This window comes from Panicum virgatum, chromosome 3N (genome assembly GCF_016808335.1).
Source record: "Panicum virgatum strain AP13 chromosome 3N, P.virgatum_v5, whole genome shotgun sequence".
Lineage (NCBI taxonomy): Eukaryota > Viridiplantae > Streptophyta > Magnoliopsida > Poales > Poaceae > Panicum > Panicum virgatum.
The window spans coordinates 17,826,568-17,848,297 of record NC_053147.1 but is presented as its reverse complement, the minus strand read 5'-3'; the positions used below and the strand labels follow the sequence as shown (position 1 = coordinate 17,848,297).

The following is a 21,730-nucleotide window of genomic DNA, read 5'->3' as shown; positions in this document are numbered from 1 at the left end:
TCACTGTCCAACTCGATTTATAGAAAGCCCCAATATACCCATCTGGGCCCGGCGCCTTTTCAGCTGCAATATCTTGCACAATAGCCTTCACTTCATCTTCCGAGAAATCTTCTTCTAGGTATTGCAAGTCAAAACTTGGTAGATGCAACTGACCCCAATCCAAGGTCACTTCCCGGCTGTTATGGCTGCCAATCCTACAGGCAAAATGTTAAAGATGACCAACTACAAAAAGCACCTTTCTAGTTGGAACACGCTCACAGCTCAAGCCTGAAGGCACATGCTCTTCTTATCTGAAAGGCCATCATCAGCTGAAAAGAAATCACAAGTTTTTACTACCACAGCCTATAGCTCCCTACCTCCCCACTAGCCACGAACATTTCACTATAGCACGGAAGTGCAGCTCTTTTTTTTTTAGGGTTTTCTCACACTCTACTAAGTAACCAAATAAGAGTTACAAACGCCATCTGGCGAATCAAAGAACCATACATGCCGACCAAAAGAGCTAGCTAAGAAGCTCCTCGCCAGAACATGTGTGTCGTGGCTTGCTTGTCGTCGCTCGTGGACGAACTCCATCAACGGGAATGCCTTTGCGTCTTCTGTGAGTTCTTGTATAATTTGGCCATAAGCTCCCATAGTGGACCCTCCCGTCATACCCCGTACTGTGTTGGAGCAGTCACTCGCCATACGAACCCGGTTGAGTGAGAGGTCTTTTGCTAATGCCAAGCCTTCTCTAAGGGCCAGAACTTCCGTGGTCTCTGGTTCAACAATTCCTCGCATTGCCACAGACGATGCTCCCATGAACTTTCCAGTTGCATCTCTGGCAACTGCGGCAGCTGAGACCCCTCTTGAGTTTTTGGATAAAGCTGCATCAACATTAATCTTCACTATCCCATTAGGAGGGGGAATCCACCGCGGCACCCTGGTGCGCTTGCTTTGCTTGCTGTGATCTCCGATCGGAAGGGCAGCTGGTCGTGCCAACTGTCATGGGCCATGCCCGGTAAGGTTTGCCGTTTTACTATATTGGGCCTAGTTGATTGTTGGTTTTTTTTATTTGGGTCCGTGAAAGGCCTGTCCGTGTGAATTGCGAGAGTTCCTGCTATTGGCCCATAAAGTATACATAAGGGGGCCTGTTACAAGTTACGGGCTTACAGCCTGTTGTGGTGCTTCCAACGGAAGGATCGTCCAAATGTTGGGCCTTTACAAGAACTGGGCTAATGATCGCAGACTATTTGTCCATTTTCTTTTATTTTTTTGAAGCGGAATAATTTCATTCCATTAAACCAAGGAAACGGCAAGATGGCCGGCCACCATTTCCTTGCTACAACCTCCCAATAAAGGCAGGCATTGTCGGAGCTATTGTAACTGATCGCGGCTAAAGCATCCGCAACAGTATTACAAGACCGAAAACAGTGGTTAAAAGAAACGGAGCTAAAGCTGGTCGAATAGTGGTCACCGAGCAACACATCTGACGAAACACATTCAGGTATTTGTCTATTCGACATCGGGCTTATTCCAATGTGAAACCCTATATGAACCTGCGGCCAAACTACAGTAATCAGTAGTCAGGACTTGCATGGAACTATGCAGATCAGCAGAGGCACACAGCACACCCAGATCCAAATTCCCATCACGAATCCGGATTTCCCCTCCCCGACCAGGCAGGCCTGCCCGCATTTGCCGCGCCTAGCCCTAACCACCAACCACGCTCGCTCGCACGCACGCACATCGCCGTTGCCGTGAAGCTACTCATCGTGCGCGCCGGGCGAGCGAGCGAGCTCCGAGTCCGACTGATCTCGCCTGCAACGCAACCCATCGCAGGCAGCCCCCGCAAGCAACAGCGCCTTTTGCGACGGGCGCGGCCGCCGGTCTCCTCCCTCGCGTCGCCCCGGTGCCGATCTCGCCGGGCCCTACGTGTACCCCCGCCTTTCCGCTGGCTTTTCCCTTCTCTTTATGGGAGACGAGGAACACGCAGAGAGAGAGAGAGAGAGAGAGAGAGAGAGAGAGAGGAGAGAGAGAGAGAGAGAGAGAGAGAGAGAGAGAGAGAGAGAGAGAGAGAGAGAGAGAGAGAGAGAGAGAGAGAGAGATGGAGCACTACTGTAAGCCCGAAGGAAAGAGAGGCCCGGTGCGCGTCGCGCGTCGCCTTTACTCCCCCGACAGGAACCCCACGGCGGCGAGCGCGCCAGGTGTGCGACGGCGCGCGCGTCGCCGTGGAGGCGCCGTGCGCCCGGCATCAGCGGCGGGGGGCACAGGTGTGCGCCCGTAGAAATCGTGAAAAGGAGGTGACAGGGCAATGGCGCGTCGCGTCGCCTTCATGGAACGCGCAAGCTACAACGATGCCTGCCCATTGACGTCGTCGAGGCCCGGCCAGGGCCGGGGGGAGGGGAAAGGGGACGGACGATGTAGCTAGGAAAACTGGAAGGCGTGCGGCATCCTTTTCGCGCTGCAAGGCAGCAGGAGGGATCGACAGGGCAAGGGGACACGGGCACCCGTCGTCGGGCCCATGCGGTACAGCGAGTGAACACGAGAAAGCAAGCATGGTGGGCACATCGACACACACGAGCACAAAAGACACAGCGCTGTGACAAAGAAGCGAGAGATGCCATGCGACGCGAGTTTTATCTCTGAATGCTGCACCTGCACACCACACTGCCTCGCTTTCTTCTTCCACTGAACTCTGAATTTCACGCAAGGTGGACGCACTTGGCAGCGTCGCCGCCAGAAGTCTGGTCCCTCGTCACTCAACTCTTCTCTGGACTTTCGCAAAAAAAAAAAAAACCTCTTCTCTGGACGAGAGGGACCCGTGCTTGGGGGTTGAGATCGATCCCTGAACCTGCCCTTCCCCTGATTAGTCGACGGATGCAGGCCGTGCCCTGACGAGGTGCAGCACTAGACACTAGTGACACTCTGTCAGTCAGAGCCTCGGAGGAGAGGATCAAAGATCGGATGCTTCAGTTGGTTGCCCTGGCGCTCCTTCCCGTACGAAGGGGCCTGGTCCTAGCTAGCAGCCGTCGCACTACCCCCCTCTAACCACACCTAGCGTGCCACTCAAGTCAATGCGACGCACGGCGGCCGTGACCACGATCTGCAACCCAACAACAATGCGTCGTCCATGCATGGCCCATCCATCGGTGCTCGTTCTCTTTCTCCTCTTCACGGTCCATCAAGAATCGATGGAAGTGTGGAGGGAGCAACGGATCGTTGGTTCGCTTCCTCGCATCGTCCACCACGCACGACCGAGGCCAGCTGGGAAACGTCCAAGCGGGTCGGTCAGCTCGCTGTTCCCCGATTCCCTGAGCACAGGCCCTGGCTAGCAGGTCACCCTCCCTGTCCCCTCCCCCGCGGGCGTGGCCGGTGGCCCAGGGCGCCTTGACCTGCGTCTGCGTGCGGCCGATACCGATCGATATCCCCATGGGCCACGAGCATTTCGTGCCTGTTGCGGATTGCCGGCGGCCGGCGGGCGCTCGCTCGTCACCGATCGAACGCGACAAGCTGTCGACGGAGCAGGTACGGTGGCAGTCCGACCGGCGAGGCGAGGCGGCTTACAGCTGACGAGCGCAAAGCTATCGAGGCACGAAGGGCCACGGTTTTTCCACGCCCTTTTTTCCATTCCCTACAAAGTTTCGATCGACCCTTTTCCGCGGGGGAACAAGCAGGTCGGCGTCCTCTCAATTACCTTTGACGAATTGGATCACCAGGCCCGCCCGAGTGGCGTGCACGGGTCCTCTGCGGTGTCGCGCACGGTGGCGAGCCGCGAGCCTGGCGACCGACGACCTCCGCCTGCCTGCCTGCCTGCCTGCAGCGCGGTACGGTGGACTGAGCTCGGCCGGCGGCGCATCAGTTGATCGGGAGGAGCGCACGAGATCAACGCGATCCATTCCCTATGCCATATATGTCATGTGTTTATCACGGTGCGCTCGGTAGGAGAAGACACGACAGGTGCGCAGGGCAGGGAGAAGGATGTGGCGAAGAGGCGAAGACTACTGCGGAGCTCACCGCCGGCCAGCCCGAGCTAGCCAGCCATAGGCCCAGGGCTGCCGACACTTCACTGGTCAACCTCCCGATTTCGCCACGCGGGCCCCGCCACCGCGCCGCGCCCACGTCAGAAAGAGGAGACGCCGCCGCATGGGGATTGGGGTGGCGTACCGAGCTAGGCATAGACGATCGGTCGATCCGATCGCCTCCCCATGTAGGAAAGCAACGTGCGATCATTTGCTGCCCCCCGGCTGGCTCATCAAGCTCATGATCAGCGGCAGCGCCCTGAAAGCGCCGGCGACACCACGATGGACAGCGCACGCCCTTGTCCATGCACGCGGGCAGCGGCATGAGGAACAGCGACGGGAAGGGGGCAGGTGGATGTCTGCGTGCGTGCCGAGCCGAGCGAGGTCCCCCTGCTGCCGCGCCCTGCCTGCCGTGCCTCCTATCCAATCCCAATCTGCAGGGAGAAGTCTGCGTGCTGTTCCCTGTCGCCCGCCGCCCGCCCCCTATCTATCATCCTCACTCGTGTCTGCAGTGCTACGTACGTTACGGCCAGATGATCCTGTCCATTGGCAGCAGGTGTCGGCCATGGTATAGGCTGCTAGCTGCTAGCACTGTGCAGTGTGCATCGGCCGAGTCCCCAGCTCCTGTGCCTGATGGATGCAAGGGGCAACTGCTACTGACTGATGACGCACTGGCGATTCGGCGCTCGGTTCTCCTGCGCTGCTGAGTCACCCGCTGCGGGTGCTTCATTTCCATTTGCAGCCCCGAACATGGACAGCAGCAACGACGACCGAAGCGGCGGTCCGCATCAGGGAAAGATTTCATGGCAAGCAACCGGCATGCACGCAGGCCGCAGGGGTCGGTCTCGGCCGCCATGCACCTTGGAATATTGCTTTGCTCGTGTCTGCATGGGAGAGGCTGATGGGGTAACGTAATCCGGCGAGAGATTACTTGAGGTTGTTGGGGCCCTTTTCAGTTTTCACTGGGAAGTAATAATGATGCCCGGCCTCGACCGGAGCCTGACGGTGACGGCCGGGGACTCGGGTTCGAGGTGGCGCCGTGCGATCGGCCCGCAGGGCAAGGGGGAAATATCGTAGGGATGCCAATTGGTATCATTAGGTGCCCCTCCAATTTTCCCTAGTTCAAAGTTTTATATTAATTTTGTAAATTGAGATATGGTTTTAGAGATTTAGTGTAAAATTTTGAACTAGTAAAGACTGGAGGGGCACCTAATGGATACCATTGGCACCTCTAAAATATCGCATCGGGGAAGAACATGAGCAGCGCGAGGACGAGTTGGGTCGGAGCTTCGTCACCGATTGGATGACGCCGTGCTCTGAAGAAACTGCACGCCGCTTGTCAGAAGATCTTCTTTTTGACTTGAAATTACTCGTAGGAAGCTGTGATTGTTCCTCTTATTAGTGAAAAAAAATCTCCATAATGATCGATTGCGGTTTACATTATTAATCAAGTCATTATTAGCTATATAGGCTTGTACTACTGATTAAGTTATGCCTAAGCTGTACCTGTCAGTGAACTAGTGGCGCAGTACGAAAATCTGCTCCGGCCCTGTTGTCCAGATATTCGCATACAATCGTCAAGATTCTGGAAACAGGAGCTTCAACAGCTGGGGAATCAAGCCCCCGAATGATTTGTCGGTAAGCTCGATCATCACCCCGGAATTGGGCCTTGTTTAGTACGCTGTGTAAAATTTTTGAAAGGACATCTTCCTACATTTAAAGTACTAAACATAGACTAATCACAAAATAAATTACATAACTCGTCTGTAAATCGCGAGACGAATCTAATAAACCTAATCAATCCATCATTAGAGGTTGTTACTGTAGTATTATTGTAGCAATTTAACTTCTAATTAGGTTCATTAGATTCGTCTCGCGATTTATAGGCAAACTGTGCAATGTGTTTTTTATTTCGTCTAGATTTAATTCTCCATGCAGATGTTGGAATTTTTTTTTGGAATTTTAAACTTTGCAATTAAACAAGGGGTTGATTCCCCTTCTAGATTGACTGGTTATGGAATATAATACGATTTGTCTGACAAGCCAAAAGTAGCCTGCTACTACTCCCATAAGTGAAAAGAATGTGCAAGCCAAATATTTTTTTTTTGCGAGGCAAGCCAAATATTATTAGTAGCGTTTTGAACAGAATATCGTCCGATTTAGTATATGGACATGTAGTAAAATATCAGTACGTCTGCAAGTACATGACATATAGATTACTCCTACATTTGAATAGTAGCTCCTGTTCAAATATATACTTTTCTAAAAAAATAAAAAAAATTGAGTATTATCATGACCTACCTTGGCCGAAACAACAAACCAACAAGGGAGAAATTATATTAATAAAAAGGTGCAGAGATAGTTGTAGATAGCCCTGTAGGAAAAGTCAGTCTAATTAAATTAGGTGAGCTAGCTAGCTTCATTAGTGCAGGGTTTGGTTCTGCATGGCTTGAACGGACGCCACCCCTCTCCGGCCGGCCATTGTACCGAACGGCTTAATCATGCAGGTTACTCGCGCAAGGCAAGTGCACATCACGCTATCTGTTGTGATGGCAACGGCCATATACATGGCGCTGCACACCAACCTCCGTCGTCGCCATGGATTCATAAACAACCAACATGTGGCTGCTCGTATTTAATAGTTTCTGCATGATCCGGAATTTGTTTGTTTAAATATGTATATATTTAATTATTCATACATGGTGTTTAGCTTGCATAACTTCAAAGAGGAGCCAGCATGATGCATGCCCCGTCCCTTTTCCATGCTCTCGTTCTCACTCTCCCCCTTTCCTTTCTAGAGGAGGCAAGTCAAGATCATCAGGGCCTCGAGTAAGATTCTAGGTAGCCGGATTTTTTTTTAATCTCCCACAATAGGGACATGCACTTGCAGAGGCTAATCGAGTGGGGATTATACGTGTTCCGTAGATTCGGCATACGACGTAGTCTAGTCATTATAATAACGTTATCATGTCCGCTAGGCCCTTTTTTGTGTTATTTTGTTGCTCTTTTATCGTCTACTATACCACTACTTGTGTAACCTGCTGTGTTGTCTATTTTAAAAGTAAGTAATAACATTATAGCAATTAATAAAGAATGCCACAAGTTGCTACATTATCTGGGATTTAACGGTTTTGTGCTTTCAGTGGTAGGCGACGTTCCCGTCGACAGTGAGGCGTCTGTAGTGACTTCGTCAATCTCGAGAATTTGTCGGCTTAGTCTTCGAAAATGCTCATAGGGGTAGGGTTGGTGTACGTGTGTGAGTTTACATGCGTTGTGAGTGTCTGAGTTGTACTGTGTAAGAGCAAGGCTAATGATTTAGCCTCCTGCTGGCTACAAGAGCTTTTGCAGCTCATCTCTCAGCCCACTTGTATAGTAGCTTAGCTCTCCACTACTAATATATGGCACACTTGTCTATCTCACAAAATTTCTGTTCTTGTGTCAAAACTGACTGTAAGTTTACAGCCCACTTCTCCTCTCTCTTTTTCTCTCTTTTTCACTCAGCATTCAGTCTGCTTATAGCCCACTATAATACTTGCTCTAATCTCAAAAAAATTGAATAGTATTTTACCCTGCATCATGGTGCGTGTATTATTGTACATGTCAACAATATGTGCAGGTACCAAACGTGCAGGAGTTTTCTTGAAGAAATGAAGAGATCGGCAAAAGGCACACACTCGAGTCATCGATCGATCAGTCAACAGACTAAGCCACCACTCTAGCTACCAGTGAAGTTACAACATGACAAGGGAAATGATTACCGGTTCCGATACAGTTGGTGCTGTACGGGGGAATAGGTGTCAGTCATGCAAACTCAACCGTGGGTCGCGAGCTAGATCAATTCCGAATCATTTCGCAGGCCTGCATCTGAGATCATTAGCAAGTAGTAGGTCCAGTTTCGCGCGGCCGGGAGAGGCCAGAGTCATTTGGGTATGAGTGGAGGCACTCACCGGTCAGTAACCGACAACTTTCACGTTTGGACGAGATGATTAGTATAGGAACGCTTTACAATTAATAAAGTAAGCAGCAGCAGCAGTGGCGACGACGACCCGTTTCTCGCCGCGCCGTGCCTTTTTGTTTGGTTTGAAAACGCACCTGCACGGCTCGTTCGCTGCTGTGCGTAACCAACTCGATCGGACAACGAAAGCGCGCCTACCTTGGTGAAGTAGGATCGAGTATGTAGCTTCAAACTTCGCCAAAGGAATTGGCTAGCAGGACAGCAAAGCCACTACGGGCCACCAGGGGGCCGGACTAGCTAGCAGACATGGTTGCGCGCGTGCTTCGTCGTCGTCGTCCGGGAGATAGAGATATCTATAGGATCGAGCAATGGACTGCCCTAACTCCCAATCCACCAAACAAACCGTTTCGCCATGCACATTCCCTTCCTGATGACGAGCAGCTTTGCAGCTGGGATTTGCGCCGAAACGAGGACAAAACTGATCGCCGAGCAAGTGGCGACCGTATACCGGGCAGCTGATGTTAGAAATTTAGGCAATTTCGGGCACAATTTAATTTCAAAATTAAATGTATAAACTAGCAATATTTCTATGACTTTAAGGAGTAAAATAAAACATGTGAATATGTTTATACTTATCACACAGATAAGCATAAACAATATAAATAACCAAAGTTTCAGGGAGTACCCTGAAGCGGGGCCGTTGCCGGAGGCATTGGCTGCGCTGTTACCAACTGGAGTAGACATCTACTCGGTTGGCCTCAGTCGAAGTAGTCGAACTAAATCGGTGCAGGAAGAAGTTCGCAGTGCAGTCCCGCGAACGGTCACCAAGATGTAGTCGACGTAGTCGTTCGGCCACCAGAATGTAGTCGACGTAGTCGTTCGGCTCGTCCACCAGGAAGTAGTCGTTCAATCGGGCAAAGCCTTTGTATTTTTGAGCAGTCACGCTAAAGCGTTACCCAAAAACCTGATTGCCCGCCTATCCCGTGCAGGATCTCAAGGCGAGCAAGGTTTCGGAGGCCTGCTCACGCTAATTCTGTGCGCGCAGAAATTAGCGTTGGGGAACTCAGTTGTTGCAACTGGAGAGGGAGAAGAGAGGAACCGAGTTGCCTCAGTGCTCTAGTGCAGAATGGATGAGTGGAATGACACTTCTTATATAGTGACTTAGGTGCTCAGGATCGTTGAACCTGGACACCATCAGAGTCATTTAGGTGATGCGGTTATGGCCATTAATTGCAGATTTAATTGCACGTTTAATCGCACGATTAATTGCTGTCAACGGCAAAATAGCCATCGCACCGCACCGCACCGCACCGGCACCTGCACGTCACGTCCGGCCGCGCACGCGCACGCGCACCGCCCGTCCGGCCGGCCGGCCGCGCCTCGTCTCGGCCACGGCCCGGCCCGGCCCGGCCCGGCTCGGCGAGGCGAGCGAGCGCGCGCGCGCGTGTGGTTCACCATCCTCCTCTTACCGGCTTCACAAGTGGTGTACACGAAGTCCACCTTTTAAGTCGGTTGAGATCCTCCTCAATTCCCGGTACGGAATTAATCATTGATTCCCTAGCATTAATAGTGGGCTTTAAATTCTTTAAATGCTTTAGAAGTAATGGGCCAAGCCCATTACTCCAACAATCCCCACCAAGAAATTCAAGCCACACTAGAAATACCCTCATTCCCTCTTTGATATACCAGTATTCGACAGAGACTGTTAAGTTGAACTTCCATCTAGGATAAAGGCTATACTTATTCACAACTGTGCAATGGACTATGTCTTGAATTGCCAGTTTTGTGCAAACAAGTTTGACCAGAGCCCTACACTGGTACTAGGCTGCAAAAGCATCCCCGCGGTTTGGAGCTTATAAGTCATACTCCAGGCCCTTCATGAGTTTCTAGAGAATACCCAATTCTCATAGACCATGACCAGTGGTCAAACTCATATAGGTGTGTTCCTTTCAGATGTTCTGTAGGACAACATCTTTGTTTCAAGAAAACAACTCATTTGTTTAAAAGAAACCACCTGACACACATTAAGATATAGACCAACCTGCCATACAGATTAGAAGAGAAATGCACCTTATACACGGAATGAGCCCTTTTCACAAAGGTTCTCTTCTCACAGTCAGACTTTAGTTTGTTTCACCATCCTAATTCACGGGATCTCCGATCACATAGGACAGGTTTCCACTATAGAATGACTCACGTGGGTCTCAAGCCCAATTCCATAGATGCATTGTCTATCACATTTCATGAAAGACCCTTTGTAAACTGATCTGCCAGATTCTTAGCCGTCTGAACATAGTCCAGGGCTATAACTCCGGAGTTTCTCAATTTTCTGACAGATTTCAACCGCCTTTTCACATGTCTAGATGACTTCATGTTATCCTTTGAACTATTCACCTTGACAATTACCGTTTGATTGTCACAGTTCATTAGGATTGCCGGTAACGGTTTTTCAACTATCGGCAAGTCCATAAGGAGCTCACGAAGCCACTCAGCCTCAACAGTGGCGGTATCTAATGCTGTGAGTTCTGCTTCCATAGTTGACCTCGTTAAGATGGTCTGCTTGCAAGACTTCTAGGAAACAGCTCCACCACCAAGTGTAAACACATATCCACTTGTAGCCTTTATCTCATCAGCATCAGAAATCCAATTTGAATCACTATACCCTTCTAGTACCCTTGGGTACCCGGTGTAGTGAATTCCATAGTTCATTGTCCCCTTCAGATAGCGCATTACTCTTTCAAGAGCCTTCCAATGATCATCTCCCGGGTTTGAAACAAACCGGCTCAGTTTGCTTACAGCAAACGAGATGTCAGGTCTTGTAGCGCTCGCTAAATACATTAATGAACCAATGATCTGAGAATATCTCAGCTGATCTCGCATTATCCTTTTGTTCTTTCTAAGAATTAAACTGGCATCATATGGTGTTGAGACAGGTTTATAGTCGCTATAACCAAAGCGACTTAACACCTTCTCCACATAGTGAGACCGTGTAAGAATCACACCACCATTGATCTCTTTTACCAGTTTTATATTAAGGATAACATCAGATTCTCCCAGATCCTTCATCTCAAAATTTTGAGATAAAAACTCTTTGACTTCCTTAATCACATTAAGTCTAGTGCCAAAGATCAGTATGTCATCCACATACAAGCACAAAATCACTCCTTCAGCCCCACCATAGCGATAGTACACACATCTGTCAGCTTCGTTCACAACAAAGCCGGCAGAGGTCAAAGTTCTATCAAACTTTTCATGCCACTGCTTAGGTGCTTGCTTGAGACCATATAAAGATTTTAACAACTTACAAACCATTCCTTCTTGACCCTTTGATACAAACCCATCCGGCTGATCCATATAGATCTCCTCTTCTAACTCTCCATTGAAAAAAGCCGTCTTAACGTCCATCTGATGAACGAGAAGACCATAAGAGGCTGCCAGGGAAAGTAACACTCGAATTGTGGTCAATCGGGCAACTGGTGAATAAGTGTCAAAGAAATCTTCTCCTTCTTTTTGGGTATAACCCTTGGCCACAAGCCTAGCCTTGTACTTTTCAATAGTACCATCTGACCTAAGCTTTTTCTTGAACACCCACTTGCATCCAACCGGTTTACATCCATAAGGACGTTCAACGACCACCCAGGTTCCATTAGACATAATAGAATCCATCTCACTCCTTACTGCTTCCTTCCAATAGTCAGCATCAGGAGATGAATATGCGTCTTCAATGGTTCTGGGTGTATCATCTATGAGGTATACAATGAAATCATCACCAAAAGACTTTACAGTCCTTTGTCTCTTGCTATTTCTCGGAGCATCATTGTTATCCTCCTCAGGATTTTTTACAAGTGTATGTTCATTGTGTTCTATCGGCTCAGCAGAGCCATCATCCTCGATGAACCCTTGCCTAGATGAACTTGTTTCATCTCTCATGGGAAAAATGTTTTCAAAAAATGTAGCATCTCTGGACTCCATTATAGTACCAACATGCATGTCAGGTACTCCAGATTTCACTATTAAAAATCTATATCCAACGCTGTGAATAGCATAACCTAGAAAGATACAATCCACAGTTTTAGGTCCAAGCTTACGTTTCTTGGTTATTGGCACACTCACTTTTGCCAAACAACCCCATGTACGTAAGTATGACAGTGTTGGCCTTTTCTTCTCCCATTCCTCGAATGGAGTTATCTCTTTATTCTTTGTAGGAACACGGTTTAGGACATGACATGCAGTCAATATAGCCTCACCCCACCATTCCTTGGAAAGTCCCGCTGTATCTAACATGGCGTTAACCAAATCCGTTAGAGTGCGGTTCTTTCTTTCGGCAACCCCATTTGACTGAGGTGAATAGAGAGACGTCCTTTCATGAATAATACCATGTTCCTCGCAGAATAAAGTAAATAAATTTGAGAAATACTCGTCACCACGATCTGACCTAACTCTTTTGATCTTTCTCTCAAGTTGGTTTTCTACTTCAGCTTTATAGATTTTAAAGTAGTGTAAAGCTTCATCTTTTGACTTCAACAAATAGATGTAACAAAATCTAGTACTATCATCAATCAAAGTCATGAAATATTTTTTACCACCTTTTGTCAACACTCCATTCATTTCGCACAAATCGGAATGAATTAATTCTAAGGGTGCCAAGCTCCTTGCCTCCGCGGTCTTATGAGGCTTACGAGTTTGTTTTGATTCAACACATACATGACACTTAGAATTTTTGACAAAAGTGAACTTTGGAATTAAGCTCAAATTAGCTAAGCGCATCATACAACCAAAATTAACGTGACAAAGCCTCGAATGCCAAACATTTGTTTCATCAACGTTAATAACATTGTATGCAATTTTATTACAAACATATGACAAAGAAAGACAGAACAAGCCTCCGCTTTCATAACTTTTTCCAACAAAAGTACCAAACTTAGACAAGATACATTTATTGGACTCAAAGACTAATTTGAAACCATCTTTACACAGTAGAGAGCCGCTGACTAAATTCTTCTTGATGGTGGGGACATGCTGCACGTTCTTCAGCTGCACGGTCTTCCCCGAAGTAAACTTCAGATTTACCGTACCAACACCAAGAACACGCGCATGTGATCCGTTCCCCATCAGCAAGGAGGAAGTCCCGCCGGTCTGGTAAGAAGAGAACAAAGAAGCATCAGCACAAACATGAATATTAGCACCAGTGTCAACCCACCACTCGGGTGAACCAAAGACTGAAAGAACAGTAGGTAATAAATTACCGTACCCCGAAGTTCCTCCAGGCTCGCTAATAACCATGTTGGCGGAGTCGTTGCCTTTGCGGTTCGGACACTTTGCAGCAAAGTGATCCGTACTAGCGCACACATAGCAAGCTCCCGTCTTCTTCTTCTTCTTAAAAGTGGTTGTCTTTTTAGTCTTTGGTTGGTTCTGCGGTGGCTTTTTCTTGTTCTTGTGGGAGTTGTTCTTCTGAACAAAATTGGCACTTGAAGCACCAACAACTCATTTCCCACGTATGTCCTTTGCTCTCGCCTTCTCCTCAACATCAAGAGTCCCTATGAGTCCATCTATTGTGAACTCATGTCTCTTGTGTTTTAGAGAAGTAGCAAAGTCCCTTCAAGAAGGTGGCAGCTTAGAGATTATACCTCCGGCCACAAACTTATTGGGTAACACACATGGGGACTCTTTGCTGCAATTTTTGAGATCTTTTGCCAGAGTATGTATTTCATGAGCCTGTTCCACTACAGAACGGTCTTCGACCATCCTGTACTCAAGGAACTGCTCCATGATATACAACTCACTCCCGGCGTCAGATACTCCATATTGAGCCTCAAGAGCATCCCACAATGCTTTGCCAGTTGGCAGCCGGATATAAGAATCCACCAGGTTATCACCGAGAACACTAATGATCAAGCCTCGAAAGAGGATATCAGCCTCATCGAACGCACTCCCTTCCTCTGGAGAGAATTGTTCAGCCTTACCCTCTTTCACATGGATCACTCTCGATAGTGTTAACCATAGTATAAGCCGCTCTTGCCAACGTTTGTAATTTGAACCATCAAAAGGTGGTGGTTTGATTGATGCAGCAAAGCTAGATACCGAAAGCCTATTAACACAATCAGGTTTTTGGATTGTTAGAAATTTAGGCAATTTCGGGCACAATTTAATTCCAAAATTAAATGTATAAACTAGCAATATTTCTATGACTTTAAGGAGTAAAATAAAACATGTGAATATGTTTATACTTATCACACAGATAAGCATAAACAATATAAATAACCAAAGTTTCAGAGAGTACCCTAAAGCGGGGCCGTTGCCGGAGACATTGGCTGCGCTATTACCAACTGGAGTAGACATCTACTCGGTTGGCCTCAGTCGAAGTAGTCGAACTAAATCGGTGCAGGAAGAAGTTCGCAGTGCAGTCCCGCGAACGGTCACCAAGATGTAGTCGACGTAGTCGTTCGGCCACCAGAATGTAGTCGACGTAGTCGTTTGGCTCGTCCACCAGGAAGTAGTCGTTCAATCGGGCAAAGCCTTTGTATTTTTGAGCAGTCACGCTAAAGCGTTACCCAAAAACCTGATTGCCCGCCTATCCCGTGCAGGATCTCAAGGCGAGCAAGGTTTCGGAGGCCTGCTCACGCTAATTCTGTGCGCGCAGAAATTAGCGTTGGGGAACTCAGTTGTTGCAACTGGAGAGGGAGAAGAGAGGAGCCGAGTTGCCTCAGTGCTCTAGTGCAGAATGGATGAGGGGAATGGCACTTCTTATATAGTAACTCAGGTGCTCAGGATCGTTGAACCTGGACACCATCAGAGTCATTTAGGTGATGCGGTTATGGCCATCAATTACAGATTTAATTGCACGTTTAATCGCATGATTAATTGCTGTCAACGGCAAAATAGCCATCACACCGCACCAGCACCTGCACGTTACGTCCGGCCGCGCACGCGCACTGCCCGTCCGGCCGGCCGGCCGCGCCTCGGCCACGGCCCGGCGAGGCGAGCGAGCGCGCGCGTGTGGTTCACCATCCTCCTCTTACCGGCTTCACAAGTGGTGTACACGAAGTCCACCTTTTAAGTCGGTTGAGATCCTCCTCAATTCTCGGTACGAAATTAAGCATTGATTCCCTAGCATTAATAGTGGGCTTTAAATTCTTTTAATGCTTTAGAAGTAATGGGCCAAGCCCATTACTCCAACAGCTGAGCCTGTCATCGATCACCTAGCGTTTGTCGATCTTGCATTAATATTATCTGACGAAAGCTCGATCTCGCACGCATCCGTGCACGGGTTCGATCAGTTTCGTCGTACGGCCAATCCGGCCGCGCGCTAGCTAGGTGCAGGCACACGGATCGGCCGGGCAGCCGCATGCACGTGCACGTCGGTGTCGCGCCACCAACATGGGAGCTTGCTCGCCCGCTCGCCAGCGATGGAGTAGCGCAAACGCGAGCCGGGCGTACGCCAACGGCGGAACGGGGACCGACGACGCGCGCGCGGCCCGCGCGTACGCCGTACATAAACGAACGGCTGGGGCGCGGCGCCGCGACGTGTTGGTGCGTGCATGGAGGAGGAGTGCAGCAACAGGTGTCAGCAGTCGCCATGCATGCAGCGCGCGGCTACGGGCTACGGCCTGACCAACCGCCGCACGCAGGCGTACCTCGTACGTACCCGATCGCCCGAGCCTTGGAGCAGGCTCGAAGCGACCGCGTGTGCCCGTCGTCGCGCCGGGCGGCCGGCATGCATGCCCAAGCTGGTGATGAGGCCAAGCTTGACCTCGGGCGGCCATGCCCGGCCGGGCCGGGGCGCCCGCGCAACCGCGACCGGCCACCTAACGCGCGCTCCGGCTCCATCCCGCACTCACCCGTGGTGTGGTACGACGACACGCTCGGCGCGCCGAGGAACGGCGTGGTGGCTGGCTGCGCTATAGTAGGTTCGGTTCGCTTTCTCCGGCTCACGCTTCCTCGCTCGATCCCCTCCTCCGCGCGCCCTTGCGGTTGTGGCCGGCGTTCGCAAGCCACCTCGACCTCACGGCCCCAGCCTCTCTCTCGCTCGCTCTCTCGGTCTCGGCAACTGCTGCTAGTGCTAGCTAGTGGACGCTACCATTCGATCGCCATTAGCTCCGCAAGCTACGCACTAGTACGTGCACCACGGCATGGCAGCATCTAGTGGTGGCAGGCAGCAAGGCGCCAGTGTGCACACAATGCAAGTTGTGTGTGTGTGTGTTTTGTACATGCGATCGACGATGCATCACCACCAAATAAAGCACAGTGGCACACGCAGACATGCAACGCACTGCATCGCTCGGTTAACTGCACGCTAGTTGTACAAGGACCGCCGGGTTCCTTCCATCCGTGCATGTTCAGCGGCCGCAGCAGCATCGTGTACGGACGCCAAGGGGGGGTGTGTTAGTTTTCTTCTGTAATTTGGATGGCTCCGTCCGTGCGCCGCGAACTGTTAGCAGATCGTCGTTGCCAGCAGGAGGTAGCGAACGGCCGGCTGGCCGGGCCTACCACCGGCGAAACATGCATGCGTCAACCAACCCCGTGCGAAACTTGAACGCCTTCCATCTCCGACGCGCAGGACGGCACGATGCCTTTTGGACCTCGCGGCTTCTATTAAATTTTCCCGGCCGGATGATTGGCGAATCGATGGGTCGTCACGGCAGCTGGATCGGGGCAAAGCGGCGCGCACGGGCACGGCCACACCTGCAGTGCCGTACGGGCGACTCGTGCGCCGCCGGGCTGCTCTCTGCTTTGCTTTCTTCTCCGGCTTCTTTCCTTTTCCCCGTTCCCGTTGTGGTTGCGATCGCAGGAGTAGATGGATACGATCGGACCGCAACCGTCGACGGAGGGCTCGCTCGCGCAACATCTGTACTGCGCGCAGGGGCCGGGGCGCCGCCCGGTGCAGGTCCCTCTCCTCCTTTTTCCCTTCAAGTACAAGGATCAGGACCGGAGATGCCATGGCTCTGCTGGAGCGCTGGGGCCCTCCGGCGACCCTGTGTTGTCTGCCCATGGCTCCAAGCCTGCAACCCAAGTAACCGCGGTGATGTGTTTTTCCACGCTTTTCAGCGGTAGTAACTTTCAGGGCTTTCAGCTTCTCACTTGCTTCATTTTCTCCTCCGGTGACAGCAAATTCCACACCGACAGTATCAGATGGCCAGTGTGTACGACCGACACGGGTTACACGATGCCATTGATGGAGTGTTCTTTACACGCACCCAGGTCATTCTTTTTTTCAAGACTGAAGTACGTAACAGGGTCAACAAATGTGATGCATACCTAGGCCATGTTTAGACCCCTACAAAATTCAAAATTCCAGTTTTTTTGAAAAGAAATCTTGCTATTTTGGAGTACTAAATGAAGTCTATTTACAAAACTTTTTACACATATGAGTTGTAAATTTTAAGACGAATCTAATGAGCCTACTTAATCCATGATTTGCAACAGTGATGTTACAATAATCCCTAGTACTAATACTGACGAACAACTAGCACGTTTAAAAAAAAAGGAAGAGTTGAAGTGTCCAGTGAGGGTTTTTTTCTGAACACTGTTGTCGACGCCGCCGCCTTTCCATATATATCCCAAAATGACTGCACTTCACAACGGCAGAAATTACCTTACGCGTCTTTCCTGCCATATAAATTTCTCTCCCTCAAATTCAACTGCAGCGAGGTCATCAGTAAAAATCTGCTAACGGCGCGGTTAAATCCGCGCGGTGTCGCTGCTGGTCTGCTGCTGCCGCCGCCTCCGGCCTCCATCCACCACGCAAGCCGTAAAAACGACTGGCTGACGCGGATTTCCTTTTCTGAACGAACACCGGCTGACACGGATCACGGATGATTCCACGTTCCAACCCCGAAATTTCTTCCGGCGCGACAGTGCAACCCCAACCGTCGTCGGCGGCGACCGGCCGCTGTCGCCGGAGTGCATGACGCGGCGGCCGCGCCGGCGACCATCATCCGTTTCATCTCTCCCACGTCGGATCGGCGGTGTCCCCCCCCCCCCCCCCCCCGGCGTGCGGATGGGATGGGACGCGGAGGTCGGCAGGGCCATTCGCACCGAACGCGACGTGATCGCGCGAGGCCGATGGGGGATTAGCGACGTGATTAGCTAGCACAAGGGTGACCGCCGCCGGCTGCTGCTGCGAGGTCGGGGGCTCGACCGATTCGATGGCGGTGGTTAAGTCAGGCAAGTAAAAAAAAAAGAGAGGGAGAGAAAGGGAACGTGACGCGGTGAGATTTTAATCGGGGGGCGTCGTACCACGGCGAGAGCGAGGTGATCCGCGAGTCCGCGGGGGCATTGATGGCTTACAGTTGCCATAACCAGAGCTTTTGTCACTCTTAAACAGGGGGAGAGAAAAAAAAAAGAGGAAACAAAATGCAAAGTCACGTCGCCAACAAACACCGTAAGAGAGAGAAGGCTCTCTCTTCCCCCCCCCCTCTTTTTTCTCTCTCCGATCCACTGCCGTTGCGAGGCAGAAAACCTCCCCCCCCCCCCCCCCCCCCCCCCCGCTGAGCACGGCACGGCGCTATTTAAGGCCGCCACCATCTCTCACAAAACGGAACGGGAGGTATCTTAAGCTCCAATTCATTGGCGCGCTCGCGAGAGGGCGCACTGCACCTTGCTTAGAAACCACTTGATCGCAGCCTCTCCTTGGCTGCTCAGCTTCTCTCTCTCTCACCTCACCGGAGCGTGCAGCCGGTTCTTGGTACGCACGCTTCACCATATATACCCCCCGGCCACACATAGATAGAGCGAGCCACAAGCAGCTGCCACCGACAGAGGAGGAGCGCAGCGCACCCGCCGATCGCCATTGCAAGTGGCAACGGCCCCCGACGTTGCCCCGGCTTCTAGTTTGTCGCCGTCGTCGGAGTAGACAGAGAGGATCAGAGAATGGGACGGCTCTCCTGCGGCGGCGGCGTGCAGCCCAAGCTCCGCAAGGGGCTCTGGTCGCCCGAGGAAGACGAGAAGCTGTACAATCACATCATCCGCCACGGCGTCGGGTGCTGGAGCTCCGTCCCCAAGCTCGCAGGCAAGCAATTGAGCTTAGCTAGCTAGCTAGCTGCACTGTTCTATTGGCGCCTTGGCTTGAATTGCGTTCTGCTGCGTGCAGGGCTGCAGCGCTGCGGCAAGAGCTGCCGCCTGCGGTGGATCAACTACCTCCGCCCCGACCTGAAGCGCGGCAGCTTCTCGCAGCAGGAGGAGGACCTCATCCTCGCGCTCCACGAGATCCTCGGCAACAGGTCGGTACAATGCGTTCGGTTCGGACCCCGCAATGTGGTTCGTGGCCTGATGATGATCAACTGGCTAAAACTAAAAGAATTCTTTGTTCGGCGCATCCATGCAGGTGGTCGCAGATCGCGTCGCACCTGCCGGGGCGGACGGACAACGAGATCAAGAACTTCTGGAACAGCTGCCTCAAGAAGAAGCTCCGGCAGCGGGGCATCGACCCGAGCACGCACAAGCCCATCGCCGGCGCCGGCGCCGGCGCCGTGGACCACGACCGCAAGCCCGCCGCCGGGGACTCCGACGAGGGCCTCGCGCAGAAGCAGCCGGCCGTGTTCGACCCGTTCCCGCTGGCCGACTTCGGCTTCGACCTGGGCGCGGCCGGCGTGGCGGCATTGTACTGCGGCCCGTACGACGACGGCGTCGGCAAGGCGTCCCCGGACGCCGGCTGGTTCGTCGCCGACTACAGCAGCGTGCTGGACGTGTCGGAGAACCTGGGGTACGGGGAGAGCTCCAGCAACAGCAGCAACTGGACCTGCGCCGAGATGAGCAGCGCGGTGCTCGACAGCGAGGTGCTGCACTGGGCCTCCGGCGGCGGCGCCGCGAAGCCGGAGCCGTACACGGAGCTGGAGCAGCAACAGCGCAGCGGAGGCTACGGCGGCGGGGAGCAGGCGGTGGACGACGACGACGACGCGCTGGAGCACAAGTTCTCGCTGCCCTGCGGCCAAGAGCAGAGCCTGGCGCATTTCGACTTCAACTTGGAATACTTCTGATCCTCTCTCTCCTTTTTTTTCCCCGTTTGCCCTGCATTCACCTTGCCTCCCTGAACTATCGATCCATTCCCCAACGTTTTACACACAAGAGGAAGAAAGATGCATTGGAAGATTAGGGATTGTACTTAGTAGTAACCACCATTATGTTAATTTTCTATAGCCCACACCACACTCCTTTTTCCCCCCTTACCTTTTCTGCATACCCTGCTTCTGCTTGGTCAGAAGAACAGCCAGACAGTGGTACATACGAGAATATTGTGTACGTACTATAAACAAAGATTTTTTTTCCTGTAAAGAATAAATTAATTAAACCTGCAGTTGTATACTACTCCTTGTGTCACTGCACTTCACTTTCTACTACCACAGAAAAAAAGCACATGAACCTTTCTGAATCTTTTACTCCCCCTATACTTGTCTGATATTTTTTCTCGCCCCGCTCGTGCTGGAGTGGATGATGAGTTGCGAGGCCCCGACGGTTCTTGCTTGTTTACGTTACGCCGGTTGCTGTCGCGCTTTATCCTTTTTTTTTCTTCCTGATTTGCGTTTCACGGAACCGGAGTGGAAGGTAGCTGCAGCTGACGCAAGCGCCCTACTGCCCAGCCTGATGAAAGAGGGGAAAAAAGAACCAATCGAAGATAGCCGCCGCCGGGCGGCCATGCCAACGCACACGGCCTGCTAACCGGCCGCCGTTATTGGCCTCCTCCGGCCACCGTCGACGGCGCGGGCGGACGGAGGAATGCTTGCAGAGCACTCCCCATCCATCCTAGGCCTAGCTCGTTGAAGACGGACGGCATTGGCTTCCCGGCGACGACTCGTCCTCCCCAGCAGGGGTCCCTTTCGGCGAGGCGAGGCCGTCACGTCAGTCGGTACTAGGATCGGAGGGGGACTCTCGTTGAGGGCGCCCGGAGGAGGAGAAATTGAAGTGGCCTCACTGTTGTTGACTAATGGCAGTGTCTCGGCTCCGTTTCCAGAAGGCTTCACCAGTGACGGCAGTACGAGGGCCAGATGATCGGAAACTTAGCGCTGACGGCGACATGGAGGCGTGCGTTTCGGTCGCCATGCCATGGCATGGGCATGGCATATTGGCACGGCATGCATGCTCTCGCCGCGAGGCAGGACGTGTCCGGCCGCGCCGGGCAGGGGGAGCTGAGCTGTGAGGGGGGCGGCGACGTAGAGGGCGTCGGGGCCAGGCGATCTCGGCCGCGCTGAGCCTTGGAAGGCCGAGGCCTACTTTTGCGGGCATCATTTTTGGGCCAGCTCGGCGAGTGGCGCCCTCATGTGCGCGATTACGCGGCGGACAAACCACCCCGGCGGCGGCAGCCTCATGTGCGCGCTAATCAGGGCTATTTATGGGAGGCGAGGAGCCACATAGCGTGGCCATGATGGAGCTTAGCTGGGGTGTAAGCAAGGGGGTAAGCCGGTAAGCCCTGCACTACACTTATGCCGCCAGCTTGGCACCGAGCGATCAGCTCCGGCGACGCCCATCGCTGCCGCTACCACCACCAGGCGGCCAGGCCCGTGTATGGACCAAGGCCACTGCCACGTGGTGCCCCGCCGGACGTGGGCAAGCACTGCGTGGTCCGCGGCACGTGGAGTAGAGGCCTGTGGTTCGGGCTTTCGGCTGCGTCCACTGTCCGTCTGTCCCTGAGGCTGTCCGGGAAAGCTACGAGCCACACCTACGACTACGAGCACCCTGGACAGGCGCCGCGGTCGGGCCATGCTGGCCTGAGCAAAGCTCAAAGGCGCGGGACGGCGAGGACGTACTACATCAGAGTGAAATGGACCAAACAGGCTTAGCAAAA

At 51.9% G+C, this 21,730-nt stretch overlaps 1 protein-coding gene across 1 annotated transcript; it reads left to right on the top strand.

The window, feature by feature from the left end:
* Positions 1-18,440: 18,440 nt before the first annotated feature.
* Positions 18,441-20,256, top strand: LOC120664761 (myb-related protein Hv33-like). Its single transcript, XM_039944077.1, has 3 exons — positions 18,441-18,961; positions 19,043-19,172; positions 19,277-20,256. Exons 1-3 carry the CDS (start codon positions 18,823-18,825, stop codon positions 19,926-19,928), a joined length of 921 nt encoding a protein of 306 aa, XP_039800011.1. The 5' UTR covers positions 18,441-18,822; the 3' UTR covers positions 19,929-20,256.
* The last annotated feature ends 1,474 nt before the right edge of the window (positions 20,257-21,730 follow it).

What these genes read in the sequence shown, in the direction of transcription:
- LOC120664761 (XM_039944077.1), top strand. Translation starts at nt 18,823, where the DNA reads ATGGGACGGCTCTCCTGCGGCGGCGGCGTGCAGCCCAAGCTCCGCAAG. An exon ending in CTCCGTCCCCAAGCTCGCAG is followed by an intron (nt 18,962 to 19,042) that starts GCAAGCAATTGA and finishes TGCTGCGTGCAG; the next exon opens with GGCTGCAGCGCTGCGGCAAG. An exon ending in CACGAGATCCTCGGCAACAG is followed by an intron (nt 19,173 to 19,276) that starts GTCGGTACAATG and finishes GCATCCATGCAG; the next exon opens with GTGGTCGCAGATCGCGTCGC.